The sequence below is a fragment of the Mytilus edulis genome, chromosome 4 (genome assembly GCF_963676685.1).
Source record: "Mytilus edulis chromosome 4, xbMytEdul2.2, whole genome shotgun sequence".
Lineage (NCBI taxonomy): Eukaryota > Metazoa > Mollusca > Bivalvia > Mytilida > Mytilidae > Mytilus > Mytilus edulis.
In genome coordinates, this window is record NC_092347.1 from 61,394,055 (window position 1) to 61,409,995 (window position 15,941).

The 15,941-nt window shown below is 31.8% G+C and overlaps 1 protein-coding gene across 1 annotated transcript; it reads right to left on the reverse strand.

The window, feature by feature from the left end:
• Window positions 1-4,586: 4,586 nt before the first annotated feature.
• Window positions 4,587-15,381, reverse strand: LOC139520127 (uncharacterized). The gene is made up of 4 exons (XM_071312590.1): window positions 15,026-15,381; window positions 11,220-11,360; window positions 8,341-10,076; window positions 4,587-6,989 (listed from the first exon to the last, which is right to left on the reverse strand). The coding sequence occupies exons 3-4, from the start codon at window positions 10,042-10,044 to the stop codon at window positions 5,343-5,345; spliced, it is 3,351 nt and encodes a 1,116-aa protein (XP_071168691.1). The 5' UTR covers window positions 10,045-10,076; window positions 11,220-11,360; window positions 15,026-15,381; the 3' UTR covers window positions 4,587-5,342.
• Between the last annotated feature and the right edge of the window lie 560 nt (window positions 15,382-15,941).

The following is a 15,941-nucleotide window of genomic DNA, read 5'->3' on the forward strand; positions in this document are numbered from 1 at the left end:
CATTGGAGAAATAAAATATGTGTAAGAAAAACAAACTGTATAAGAAAAAAAAATTGAATCATAATTTCCTGTCAATATGCACATCTACATAGTATGTCCTTATTATCTACAAACTTTCATGACATTATGTTGTGTGGTTTCAGAGGAGTTGCGATGACAAACTGTTGCAGAAGTACATTGAAACAAATAAGTTCAAAGGGGCGTAACTCCTAGAAAAAAAATTGAATCGCAATTTCCCGTCGATATGCACAACTACAAAGTATGTCCTTATTATCTGAAAAGGTTTCGTGAAATTCTGTTGTGTGGTTTGAGAGTAGTTGCGATGACAAACTGTTGCAGTAGTACATTAAAGTAAATAAGTTCAAAGGGGCGTAACTCCTAGAAAAAAAATTGAATCGCAATTTCCTGTCGATATGCACAACTACATAGTATGTCCTTATTATCTGAAAAGGTTTCGTGAAATTCTGTTGTGTGGTTTGAGAGGAGTTGCGAATACAAACTGCTGCAGTAGTACATTAAAGTAAATAAGTTCAAAGGGGCGTAACTCCTATAAAAAAAATTGAATCGCAATTTCCAGTCGATATGCACAACTACATAGTATGTCCTTATTATCTGAAAAGGTTTCGTTAAATTCTGTTGTGTGGTTTGAGAGGAGTTGCGATGACAAACTGTTGCAGTAGTACATTAAAGTAAATAAGTTCAAAGGGGCGTAACTCCTAGAAAAAAATTTAATCGCAATTTCCAGTCGATATGCACAACTACATAGTATGTCCTTATTATCTAAAAAGGTTTCGTGAAATTCTGTTGTGTGGTTTGAGAGGAGTTGCGATGACAAGAAACAGGACAGACGGACGGACGGACTGACGGACGGACAGACGGGTCAAAAATATTATACCCTCCGCAACCCGTTGCGTGGGGTATAATAAATGGAAGAAAATATAGGACAAAGAATCACACGACTACATAATAGCCAACAAAAGGTACCAGGTTAAACAAATTAATACGTCAGACGTGATTTTCGTACACACAAGACTTACAAGTGACGCTCAGAAGAAAAAAGTTTGAAAGCCAAAACAAGTACAAAGCTGAAGAGCATTGAGGACCAAAAGTTTCAAAAAAGTTGTGACCAATACGGCCAGGGGTATCCGCCTGGGACAAGAATATCCTTATTATTTAGAATAATTCATACTTTTGCAAACAGTAAATTTTATGAAATGACTATTATAGATATACATGATAAAACTGAAGTGGTGACTATCTGCAGAATAAAAACGATACATCATAAAAATACACAGCCGTGTTAGCCACAGTCAGTGCAACGCACAAAGTGACGTCACATTTGAATATCTAAAACGTGTTCTCAAAATTATGAAAGAATTTGGATGGAATTCAAGATTAGATTTGTAGAAAAGATATATGAACAGAGTTTTGAGTAGAGGCAACATACTTGATTTTCTACCACATTATTGTTTTTGCGTTATTCATCATGTACCTTTTTTTTTCAAGAGCAATAATTTGATTTCAAATTGAGAATTATTACTTGCGAAAATTTTAAGAACAAATATACGACAGTCATTTTCTAAAGAATAACCTAATCTTATATAGAACTCTTCAAATAAAATATTATTCGTCTGAAATTTAGAAAAACAAGCTTAGATATGAAATTTGTGGAGCCAATTTATTGCTTGTGATTGTGTCACTAGCAGAAATAAAGTTATAAGTCCTATTTTAATTTTCAATAGTAGTGTATATCATATACTAAAAACCCAACAATTTTGTACATTTCCCAAATACTATATATATTTTTGATTTACATGTTGCCTAGTTAATAATTTTTATAGAAAAAATTGCAGGGTGTTACTAACCAAATTGAAAATATTTTTGTCATGTACACTTAATTTCAAAGTTAATTTTTTTTTAATTTTTTTTTTATAAGATCTTTGTTCTTAAAGTTTTGTACAAAATACTGATTATATGTGAAAATTACGGTTTTGAGCTACCTTTAGGTGATAATATTTTTTTAATCTGCGTTGAAATAAAACTTTATATCTTACGGGCATCAGAGTATACACATTGCGCTTAGATACTGTACATTTAATTTAGAATTGAAAGACCACTACACAATAATCGAGTTGTTACATTTATTAAGAGGACATTGGCCCACATAAAAATTTCAGTTTCAAAGCGTCGAATTACGATTTTTAAATGACGATAAAGTACATCAATTATACTGATTTAATTCACAATTCGTCACAAGATATATATCTTAAATACAGATCTGTACCAGGCTAATAAAGGCAATAGTAGAATACCGCAGTTGAATAGTCATAAATCTTGTTATTTTCAATCAAATGTTAAAAAAATATTAATAATCAATTGTTTAACTGTAAGTTGTATTCAATTGAATAGAATATATAATACAAAAGGAAAAGTTGAAGCGGAAGCGGAAGTTTTAGTATAACTGTTTAAAACAAATTTATGCTTTTCTTTATAAAACAGAACAGTTTTTGAAAATAAAACATGTTCAAAATTATCAAGTCGCTCTTAAGAATCAGAATCTGGATATTTATTATTCTAGTCTAGGGCCCTTGATGCGTAACATGATATGTACACACACACACAAATAATACATTGTGATTTATAACAGAGAAACATAATTTTACATTTAAATGAAAAATTAAAGTTCTTTGTTAAAGGGGCACTAGCTACGAGATATATAAAAAATCTAAAGTTTGATTTTTTTCTGTTCAATCAATAATGAAAGTGAAATAGTGAAATAACAATTCGCTTTTTGCAGCCAAAAAGGTTCAATTTTGTCAAATTACGCTAAGAAATATTGATAATTAGTTCTTCACTTGCAAGTGAATGAGTCGACCTCTTTAAATCCGTATTCATGTGAACTTCAATTTAACCCCTAGCTAGAGATTGACAACGCATGCATTGTACGTGTACTGGTTATTTAAAGAAAAGGAATGTCAACAATTAAAGTGAAACTACGGTAAATCATTTGATTACTAATTCGATGCACATAAAATCATTCTTATACGGTTAAAAACAATGGAAAACATCTATTTTTAATCTATAAAATAAAATCAAACAGACCTATAAAAATCCAATTGCACGTGTTGGTTTAATCTATTCATATCTTTATTTATGTTTACATCGCTGATATGGGCATCTGAGGTCAAATCGATAGTTAATTAGATGGCGTCTGGACTAAAATACACACGAAACGAACCTATATATTATCTACCCCGTGCTCTGTAAACTGTTTATTTTAGACTTTTGATAGTTTGGATAAATGTTTTATATTGTTATAAATCATATATGAGAATTTGAGTCAAATCGGTGACCATGAATTTGACAGCTAGTGCCCCTTTAAGATATTATCATGAAATAGCTACATATATTTCTTCATTTCATTTAAATATAAATCATTAACATTGCATTTAGTTTCATTCAGCCATGAAACCATTAAAATAATCTTCGTCATTACGTATATTAATCTACATTTCGTCTAACATCTATTGTTAACATAATTCTCTAAATATGTTAGGGAAGGAAAATGTTCATGAAAAAATTATCAAACAAAAGTTTTAAAAAAATGTTTGACGAAAAAAAAAAACGGGTTACAAATTAAAACTGAGGGAAACACATCGAATATAAGAGGAGAACAACGACACAACAGAAACAAAACACTAAAATGCAACACACCCATAAACGAATTATAATATTACATAGCCATTTTCCTGACTTGATACAAGACATTAAAAGACAAACCTCGAATTTGACATGAGCGGTCATTTCAATACCAGAATCTATAATAGGCAATACGATTTTAATTTTTGAAATTATAAATTTTCCCAATCTTAACTGATACCAACTTCACCAGCATATGGAATTTACATTTCCCAATTCAGTCGGTATTCAAAACTTGCATCTGCTTCTCACTCTCTAAAAAGTCACCAGTGTATGAGCAGAAAGATTATAATCCATTGCTATATCAAGAACGTATCGTCTGAAAATACCAAGACCTGGTTGGTAAATATTCCGTATCGACTTCACAAATAATACATGATGATCTTCAAAAATGGATTCTAGGTACTGACGCTGTTTGTCATTTTAATAACGTATAAAATAAAATTGAGAATGGAAATGGGGAATGTGCCAAAAAGACAACAACCCGACCATAGAAGAAAACAACAGCAAGTTTACTTGTTTTGTGCTTTTATATTTTTATCCTTTACCGTTTACCTCATTTTTGATTGTATACATATGACGGTACTTATTCATCCCGCCATTGTGATATTGTGCTATGATTTTTGAATATTGTTTATAGCTTTTGCTTATGTTCTTTGTCTACATGCCCTTCTGTGTTTCTCTTTGGAAACCGTTATTTGTTTTATAGTGATTAGGATTACACAATGTTGACCCCAATTTGTGACGTTTTTAACATTTATGTCTGATTGTTTTGATCGCACATTGATATCAATATAACGGAATTCAATGTAACTGTCATACAAGTGAGATGTTAAGCTAGCTATAAAACCAGACAAATATTTAAAGATGCACATAAATAGCTCATATTTTCATAATTTTATCATAGAAAAAAAACAACAAAAAAACATAAATCTTACAAAATACAAAATCATCATGAATGGAAAACATAAACAACAATAAAATATGGATTTCAATAATGAAAAAAATACTACCATAAAGTCAACTATTAAAACAAAGCACCGACATGACAAAGTGCGAAATAATGCATACCCAAAAAAACCAAAGACTGATTTCTGGAATAAAAAATAAACAACAGAACACTAATAAAATAGATTTCCACCACCAACAACCACCGTATTACGTACGGTCTGTTGACTTGTTCTCCCTTACGTGGTCTCTTACAACAGGTTTGACTGCATTTTTGAATATATTCATGTTAAGTGAGTATCTAAGATTATTTTGGGACCATGTTACATCAGAAAAGGTATATTCAAATTAACGATAAGACATCTATAGTCATAATGATGGTTTTCCTAAAAAAAAAAATGAGACAGATAACTGTGTTACTATTGTAAATTTCCTACTGCATTTAGACAATATTAACCTATTTGTTGTGTTGGTCTAACATAAATGAAGCATATTAGTATAACATGGTTATTACCTATTTAAGCATCTTAATTCCTGCTTATAATGTTCAAGACACTTTAGTAATCATTGTATAACAGGAAGTTTTTGGATACTCGTTTGTAAGTTGCTGAATCATAAGCTCCAATATAATCTGAGTCCAGAGAACTCTCAGAAATATAACTGCATATTGTACGAATTTGTGACAACTTCTGTCTTTATAAACGAGTACTTGTGTGTCCGTTCGTTTTATCTGGATAATCCTTCCCTGTCTCTATATGACTGTCATTTGTTGGTTGACTCTGGATATCCTTTCTGTATTTCCAACTTTGTCCGTCTTGTTCTCCCGTGAACAAAGACTTGTAAAGCTTGAAGACACGTTTGTTCCAAATATATGAAACAAAAATAAATAATCCAGTAAGCAAATTACAAATAGAAATCAATATTGAAAAGACGGATTCCGGCAAAAAAGCGTCAATAAACTGTAACAACCAAGTGCATCCAGTAATAGTAAATAATTTGAAATATATTACTACGTCATTCCTTTTATCACGTGGTTGATTTTCAGATGACACTTTAGGAGTGTTGCAAATATGGCGAATCGCGGTTCCAAACATAAAAACATTCGACAGGAGAATGCATCCAACTGGGAATAAAAATGTAGCAATCACGGCTGTCCTCAGTAAAATGAAGCAGAGTTTTCCTCCATATCCAATCGATTCTTCGATAGTGTACGTAACTACGATATTACATGTAACAATAACAGTTGGAAGTCCAAACACATACGCTCTGTACTTACAAGCAACATGAAAATTAGAATTAAAATTTCTTGAAAAGGAACTGGTAAAAACTCGATAAATATGAAACGTACAAATATTAAACGAAGTAAATACCGATAATGTAAAAAAATGTTGAAGAACTCCAATGATTTTACATGCGTTATCTCCCTTGATCTCATACAATCGTATGTGGAAAAGTATTTCATTTAAAATCAGACAAAACACTAACGTCATGTTGTTTTGACCTGGGACTGTCATGAGTACTCTGAACAAACTATAGGTTATGAATGTTAAAAGTAAGCATATAAGAGATATAATATTACAAATACTTCTCACAACCAGCATAGGTGTATCTATAGGTTCTTCGGGAATATTAGATACGGCCTGTATATACTTCTCAGAACATACCCGAATCTTATTTTCTTTAACTACTAAAAAATCATTTGGTCCTAAGGATTCGCCATTGATTTGGAGAAGGATATTCCGTTCAGTGCTCTGTTTTACATATTCTGTTTCGCTTAGTTCAACTTGTGTACAAAGAAGAAGGTCGTTGACATGATAATGAATTGGGAAGCCATCTGATGAAAATACGCTGGATTGGAAAATGCACACGTCTGAAAATTGTAGGCTCGTTATCAATGATGGTAAATTAAAAGCTTTGTCGTTTCTTTTTAAGACAACCTCAGCATCTACCTTACTTGTGTTAATTCTAATAGTTGAATCTACCAGTTGCAATAGCTTTTCTTCTGAATGAAGTCTATCAATTCTCTCCTCTGCACACAAACCTAAATAAATATACCCAGAAAACAATGCTTTACGATTTCTACAGGAACTTTCAGACATAATGTTTATCGAAGTTTGATATAACCGTGCTTCGGGCAACTTTTTTATCAAATGATCAAACACTTCAGAGACAAGTATTTTCAACAAGGTGTTGTCTTTTCGGTCAAGGTTGTTATCGTATATTACAACATCGAAACCAACAGCAAATATGTAACATAGACCGGTGGTTGTCCTCAGTAGGGGAATGCATGTGTTGTTTGATAACAATTTTCCTGGACTACACTTCAAGTCTCTACAAGTTTTCTGAAATGAATGCAAAACAATGATTAGTGTACATAAAACCTTATTTGGTAATAAAACGTATAATAATGAAAAGAAATATGATTTCTCAAAAGGCGAATTTAAACTTTTGTAACAGTTGCTGAGGGTAAAACAAATATTTTGGGTAAGAATAGTTTTTGTAGGCTCATAACATTAACTGAATGCTCTACAATGATCTTTTTGATTTAATCGTCGAGTATATTAAGTAAGCATTATTGATCATGTCTTTGTTATTGTCTGCAAAGTGTATGGCATTAAACAAGCCCTCTGAACAGGAGATAATAGGCATGAACTTAGGCAACTGTGACACACAAGCGTACAAAGCCTTCCAGTTTGCTTAGTAGTCATCGAAATTTTCTCTTTAAATGCATGTTTTAATGCGTTTTGTGTTTGAAAATGCGACTTATTTGGGGAAATGAAGAATTTCTTATATATATAAGTCAAACATATTATTATTATTAAAATAGAAATGTCGACCAGAAAGATAGACGGTTGCTACTTTCAAGGAAGCTATTCAATCGAGAGTTCCAAGTGATTAAAGTGAAGTAATTCATTCGAAATTTTAACAGACATCATCACGAGTCATAAAATATTTATTTCATAGATGACGACGGATATGTCCTTTAGGCGTTGCCATAATTCCGTCCTCTTTTCCTCGAATGTGGCCTATATATTTAGACTTAATACAACTTAGTCATTTGTTATTTGATAAATCGTCCCAGTATAATATACGTCTGTTGGGTTTTGAAAAGTTAGCCTCTGCTCTTAAGAAAAATCATTTGAATGCAATAAATTTCATTAATATAATTTGTTGTTCTTTTCTATATTTTACTACATTTTTGTGTACTGGAATGCACATTGTTTTTGTTTTCTTATTTTTCAAATATTCATAACATATTAATTATTCAAAAATTTAAGTTCCAACTCCCTATGGCAATTGGGCTAATATTTCAGGTCCCTTGTAGTTTCTGGGGTTGTATTTTTTTAGGCCAGTCAATCTTCAAATGTGCGATTTTATTCTAATGATACTACTTTTGTTTCTGTAGTTTTTCTTCTTTCGTTTTTTTCTTTTGAAAAACATCAACAGTATTGACTACTGACGTGTAAGTTGCTGACGTGTTACTGGCGTGTTATTTCATTCTTTACTGTAAGTATTAATTGTACAGTTTCAAGCTTTTTGATGTATTCGCCTTACTATCATCGTGTGGTAAAAGACATGCAAATAACGAAAGAAGTATTGAGAACGCTTTTTTACCATTTACTTCCAAAAGAATATATATATAGGTCAGTCTTTGTTTAATACCATTTTTTCATTATCAAGTAAAAACCTTACCATTCTTTTGTCAAACAACTGATCTGGCAAACACATTGGATCTGAATCTTCGTGTATGTAGCTATCATATGCCGTCAACATAAACATAGAACGATAACTTAAACTGTCTGACGAACTATAGTCACTTACTATACAAAGCTGACAAAACACACTTTGAATTATGTATTTATTAGACGGTACTATATCACAATGATTTGTTCCTACGTTCAACAGTTCTTGAAATTTTCTATCCAAACAGAAAAAATGAGCAAGATCTACCCATTCATTACACATATAGCAGAAAATATTATAATATCCATTGTAAGCCATTAGGTTTTTATCTTCAAAAGTAAGACAAGCGTTTTCAATCATATCGTAGGTTTCTGTGAAATATCCCGGATTTTGACAATTTCTAATAAGATTTGTTTGACGAAAGCATTTCATCATACTGTCTGGGTTTTCGATTTGAAAAATGCAGCCTCTCGACTTTGATTCAGTTTTAATTTGATTTATGTTGTAAAACAAACTGAAAACTTCTCTGCTCGGACAAGTGATGGTATACTGCGATTGTCTCGTGAACGAAACTGGATGATCTGTTTTATCAACTGCATTAGTTTCATATGGAAGAGTTTCTTCGACACCAAATGTGGAATTTACCACATGTTGGTCGTCATATACTCCCAACACAAAACCAGAGCTACAGTATCGAGAAAAAATATAGTAAACATGACTCATTCTTGCAGAATTTTCACTATAAAAAATATCACTCACGAATTCTGTTGTTGCATTGATATTGCAAAGATAGCAATATCTGTTTTTGAATGGATACATACTTCGGTCAAGGCTGGTACTGTTGCAAAGTTTCGAGTTGTCATTGGAATCACTTGGCAAACACGTTGTTATAATTTCAATGTTTCCAGATGGAGGGTTGCACATGTAACAAAATACATTTCGAAACATTCCGATTCGTTGATCTATGGATTGACATGCGTTTAAAATTGCGTCATTGCTTGAAAGCCATGTTCCAGTTTGATTGCATTCTGATATAAAAACGGTTGGATTGTCAATGCATATTTGGACAGGCAGGTTCTGGTTGTTTGCTAAAATGATACAATCATTTTCTAAAGAAAGTTCAACAATTTCAGTTAAAGAACTTAGAACATTGAAATCAGTCATTTTCGAACATTCAAAATCCGGAAACCATGATTGAATGTTGTAATTATCATTATTGCACTCGGAACAGTATATACTGTCATATGTCAAAAAGCTAACTAATGACGTCAAAGGTAGTGTAGTCAATTTTTCCGTTAAATTCCTCTTTAGTCTACATTTGGAATTAAGATCATCTGGTGTGTTTGCAGGACACTCTTTTACAACTTTGTGATCAGTTTGGTTTATTTTTAAAATGTTTACATCCTGCATAGATTTGTCATAAAATACTTCGTTTACACATATTCTACTAGGAAATATAAATTCAATATCCGGACAACAGTTTCCACGTTTTATACAATCAAAGGTACAAGAGCAACTATGGCAGATTGACGTTATGGGATTATGTTCAGCACTGGAATGGTTTCTGCCGTTACCAATACATTTTGATTTACCACAAAAGTTATAATATTGTCTAAGAGCATCTTTCTTCCAGGTGTCGTTCGCTTTCTGTTCTATACTCAACTCAATTAATATGGAAATAATGCTGAAAAGTTTCAGAATTCTTTGTCGCATTTCGTGTAAATACACAAATCTGTTCCGAAATGCTGTAATGACAAACAATATTTATGACATAATGAAACCAATTCAATAATATGAGATGACCGGTTTATTGTTTTCATTTCGAAGATGCTGTCGCATGGAAATTTAGTTGTTATTAAAAGATTTTATTTAAATCTATGATCAAAATCATTCAAATATTGAATTCAGTTAAAAATTAACTGTTAAAAAAACTTTGAATGTTTGAAATACTAAGGCTATTCTACCTCAGGAAAAGATTACCTTAGCTGTATTTGGTAAAACTTTTAGGAATTTTTGGTTCTCAATGTTCTTCAACTTCGCACTTTATTTGGCTTTTTTAACATTTTTTTTTTTTCGAGCGTCACTGATGAGTATTTTGTAGACGAAACGCGCGTCTCGCGTAGATATAAAAATTTCAATCCTGGTATCTATGATGAGTTTTATTGCAACAGAAACAAACTTTTGATATTCAACATATAAAACTACTATTCCTTTTGCTCAAATATAAGATCGAATACCTTTACTAAATTCTTCCATACATATAAAAATTGGTATTGGTTGTACCTGTAGAAAACTTATTTCAAACGGGAGAGCACATCCTCATTTCGACGGAAATGTTGTTTACCGTGCCCGGAAATTTAATAACGATCCTGGTAAACATATCGATCCTTTAAATAAACTTATTCAAAAAGGTTACCAATTCAACACTGTAATAAGATCACTGAATATTGTTTTTATTGATATAAATATTGATTTTGTAAATTAAAAGCAAACTAAATATTACTAGTTTGTTATATACTACATATTATTGTTATATAAATATACAAATTCATGCATTTACAGTATCCAGTATCTTGGCATTGCACAAGGTCGTGTTTTTCTCTGACTGTTAATGACGCTTAATCCATTGAATGTTGGATGTGTACTGGTTGATAACTAAGTCTTAGATGCATCATGATTTTTTTTTTAAGCTGTTAGTGGTTTTGAACCCGTCCACGTCCACTTGTATTTGTAGTATTTGTATGTTTATCCATTCGAATGAGTTAATTCTTTTTCAACTGATTTTTATAGTTCTTTCTTATATTGTAATGTATTTCCAATTTTTTTCATTTCGGATAATGATTTTGTAAACCTAGAGTAGGGGTGCATACATAGCGAGAGAGGCTTACCTTGTCGACCTACACGGTCATGATCTATATTTCTGTTGACTCTCAATTATCTTCTTCACATAAGCAATTTATTTAGTATATAAATCTTGTTAATATTGGTTTAGTTGCTGAATGATGAGCTTGATGTGAACCACGATATTTCTGCAAAATTGGAAATGAAAAGTAAATTACGCTTTCGTACCACTTGATGTTGCTCTCGGGTTCATGGTTATTGCAATCGGTTTAATCAATTTCAACGTTCCATTAACATTATTTGTCAAGATTAAAATAGTACAAAATACGATGAACAGAAAGAATCAAGTAATAAAGGACAGCTAGAATAGCGGTTATAACTATTGCGGGAAACTGGTTGGTAAACGTTAATTGTTATAAAATTTATGAAGGGAATAATACGGAAAAGAGGTAATGAGAAAATTAAAAGTACATGGCACAAAAATCAAGGAATTACAAGTAAGCAATTGATATGAATAAAAAGGGCTTTCATTTTTTTTATCTTCTTTCATCTAACATATTTGTAAAAAAAAAAAGATCATGCGTGGTATTTGCACTTGAAAAGAAAGGAAGGATAGGACGAATAATTATTACCGCCACTGAAAAATAAAGGAGATGTGGATCTGATAAGTATTGTATCCTTATAACAGACCACCTAAGGACAATTCGCTGACTGAAGACCTTTTGCTTTGGACATGTAGACTAATAAAGTATGATATGTGTACATGTTGAAACGGATAATAACTTAAAATGGTACTTAGTTTACTACATCAAATGACCATCTCGACAAATCATATCTCTTCAGTGATGATCGATCCTCAAATATTTATAAATGATAAATTCGAAACCTATGCAAACTTTTAAGAGCTGATGTTATCAGTAACTAAGCCCGCACAAGGAACAAGAGATATATGCGTGAGGGATAAAATTCAATATTTAAAATATTTTTCTTAAAATTATGTTTTGATTCATGTACGTCCTTGGCTTTCGGCCTTTATCGTTCCAGGTGAAGGTAAACTCAGAAAAGAGCTTCAGACGCATGAATTTATAACATTTGTTTTCATTAATTATAACACCGGGTCGATACCGCTGCTGGTGGACTATTAGTCTCCGATGGTATCATCAACTCAGTAATATACTTCGGTACCGGCATTGTGCATTTAAAAAAAGCCCTTTCTCAAATTGCCCGTTTGTGAATCTATTATAAATTATAATGAAAATAAGGTTTCATCTCCTACAGCCAAAGTTGACTTGAGATGGAGGTGGCTATTATTTGTAAGTCCGTTTGGTGATATTGCTCTTCAACTGTATCGGTTCTTATACATCCTTAGCAAATATTCAGCTTTGCGCGTTCCGGATGGGTGTTAAGTTAACTGTTAACCCAGAAAATCGCTTTTGATACATGAAATTTATAACGTGTTTTTTGTTGGTTTTTTTTTACAACAAATTTCATTAAATCAATATCCGTATGTTTATGCCATTGCTGGAGATTCTGAGATACTTTGATTGTGATTGCCTCGGGAAGTAATAGTCGCACTAGTGGTACATGTAACAGTAACATTATAAACGGTGTAAAATTTTGTTTCTAATGAACCAGATGGCGTATGCGTTATCTCTTCAGTGCTGCCCGAGGACGAAAAATATTTGTAAATCAAAAAAACATTAATACAAGTTTCGAAGGCAAGGCCGTAGCGCATGTCCAAATTAAATGAGGCAATTCGCCGAGCGGAGCGAGGCGAAAAATTTTTGAGCCTATTTTTTAGGGGGTTCGGGTGCCTGAAACGGGAGAAGCATATTTCAGCATTACTATTCATAATAAAAAACAAAAAAAAATATAACAGAAATGCGGGGCTTTTTTTATTAGCTAGCCTAGTAAGTAACAGAACAAGTTTTAAAAGTTAATCTCTGTTGGTCAACCAAAACTTTCCGATTCTCCTGTGACCAGTACTATTGAAAAGCTTCAACACACGTTCTTATGTATATATATATATATATATTTATGTCCAACAGCAAGTTATAAGCTTTCTAAAAGACGAGAACATGTTATAAGCATCAATTAGGATATATTTATTATACATAATCATTAACCATAAGAATAGGTACAGAGAAGACTAGACCAACATTGTTACTTATCCAGATTTTTTACGTTCTTGTCACAAGTGATCACAAGTTACCTGTAAACATTCTGCTGGAAGACGGCACTATTCTACCAATTTTCAAGTCATTGGTTTGACCTACCGGGGTTCGAACCCCCGACCTAGAATCAATGGAACACGCTAGCCTACAACCAGACAATGCTGATCATAATCAGAAAAAGAAACACAAAAAAAATGAATTTCAAACAATACCAAAAATATATTTCATACTTTTATTAAAGATAAATACAAATCATGGATTGCCTTATACATTAAAGGCTTCCATAGAAAAGGCGCTTCATGATTTTGTTCAAATTAATTATAAATAATTATTGTATTTTTGGTCAATGAATTATTTTATCGATTAGCATTTGTTGTTCAGTGAGTTGATAGTGTAAACATTGGTAACTAAAGTGTTATCGATTCATAAATAAACCAAGGAAAGTAATAAGCCAGCCTACTTATGAGGGGTGTTTATACTCATGAGTTACCTTTTTCATCTTTTTTTCTCTTTAAAGAACCCGTCTTCAACTAGTTTTGTAACGACATTAAGATTTGTTTCAATTTTTTTTTATTCGGAACACTTATTATTTTTACCTTCACCGCTATGATAAAAGCTGCAATCGCTGCTGCAGATTGGACACACTGTATGAAGTGTGCCGGTAGATAATTTGAAACTCGAAATTCGCATATTGATAATGTAAAATACATAATTAAAAAAATGACACTTCTAAAGTTTGGTCGTCGTTTCAAAAGTGAGGCATTTGCCTCATTTGCCTCCATTACGCTACGGCCCTGGAAGGCCAAATTAAACAAAAAGGATAAAAACTGCAATTTTATACATTATTATCAGTAAAATATTGAAAAAGATACATTACTTTTCTGACATATTTGAAACATGTAAGAAGTTTTACGTCACCTGCAATCTTTTCTCACTGACATATGTTTTTAAGATAGTAAGCGCCAAAAAAAAATACATGACCAAGGATTGAAGATATTAAAAATATATTTAAAAAAATGTATGTGCAATTGCCTTACCTTCAATATAAAATAATACTATCAGTTAGTTTCAACAGATTTATAATGAACTGTTCGGTGTTTAAATTAGATTTACATTATTTGAATAAATATTGAATATTGATGACATTTTCCATTGTTTAATAAATTTATAATGGAGATTTCATCAGATGATGGCACGAACAATCCTACAGACGTCAATAATCAAACATTTGAATAGCAATATCTAATTGAAACAAAAGTTGATGTGCAAACAATATAATTGTATCAAAATAATTTGTGTGTGCATAATCGGTCGTGATTTATATTTTATACATATTCTCTTCATCTAAAATCGAAGCTATTACATTGTTCAGTTAGCCGAAGGCGACTTAAATATTACAATATTGAACATACATGAATTCGCCGTTTCAGAATCTAATGCATCCTGGGTAATATTTTCAAAAGCGTACACCAAAGCGTTTTGATTGGTTTAAAACGTCTTAAACAATCGAAATTCAACCAATGACGTAACGTTATTTTCACTTTGCGGTACGAACAATGAAATTACCCATGATGCTTTAGATTCTGAAACGGCCAAATTGAGAAAATTGTATGATAATTGTCAATTATTTAACTGCTGACCATATCATACGGAATTGGTCAAGAGATAATATACATAACCTTTAGAGCCAGAACTGGTCACTTTTCAAATAGAAGCTTCGGCGAGTCTTTGTTGCAGTAGCATTTGTGTCAATAGGTCTGCAAGAATTTTCCTTGGTAGATACTTGCATTCCAATTGATATCAATTGGATACATCTTCCTTGAATTTCAAGTCACTACCATTTTCTAACTCTTATTTACCTTAACTTTTAAGAACTCCATCCGTATAACAACAACATACTGAAATCACATATGTTTAGAAATAACTTTTAAAAATATCCAATATTTCTTGAATAACTCTAATCGGGAAACTAAATCAAAACTGTTTTCTTTGGGTTTTGTTTTTTGCTAGTAGAAAAGCAACACACTGCGCATGCCTGCAAATGGAATCTACAACAAAACATTATTTATACAGAAAAAGGCTACAAAAATGAAAAGACCTGTTGGTGACCTTCTGCTGTTGTTTTTTTCTATGGTCGGGTTGTTGTCTCTTTGGCACATTCCCAATTTCCATTCTCAATTTTATCAAAGGGTATTTGTCACTTCTGTCAATAACGAGAAACAAAACCCCATCTTTTTTCTCATTGTAAATTCGTTGAAAAAATAGGGTTTGATATGTTGAAGAATTTGTCTAATCCAACCATGATCAATTTACCAAAAACAAGAAAAAAAATATAACTCCTTGGTATTAATAAAAAAAAAAAACAGGTGGTATATTAAAACATGAAGATTATAGATACTGTACTTGTAACTACAAAATGGAAAAATATCAATGAAAGAAACTTTCAAGATCAAATATACCTGATATGGGTAAACGTAAAATTCAAGCTTTTGCTTAGCAGAGAATGTTTATAATGTTTGAATATACGTCATCACTTTTAATTCATGTACAGGTTATTAGTTTGAGAATTGTACTATTGAAAAATGAACAATATGA

What these genes read in the sequence shown, in the direction of transcription:
- LOC139520127 (XM_071312590.1), bottom strand. Translation starts at nt 10,044, where the DNA reads ATGCGACAAAGAATTCTGAAACTTTTCAGCATTATTTCCATATTAATT. An exon ending in AGTTGTTTGACAAAAGAATG is followed by an intron (nt 6,990 to 8,340) that starts GTAAGGTTTTTA and finishes CATTCATTTCAG; the next exon opens with AAAACTTGTAGAGACTTGAA.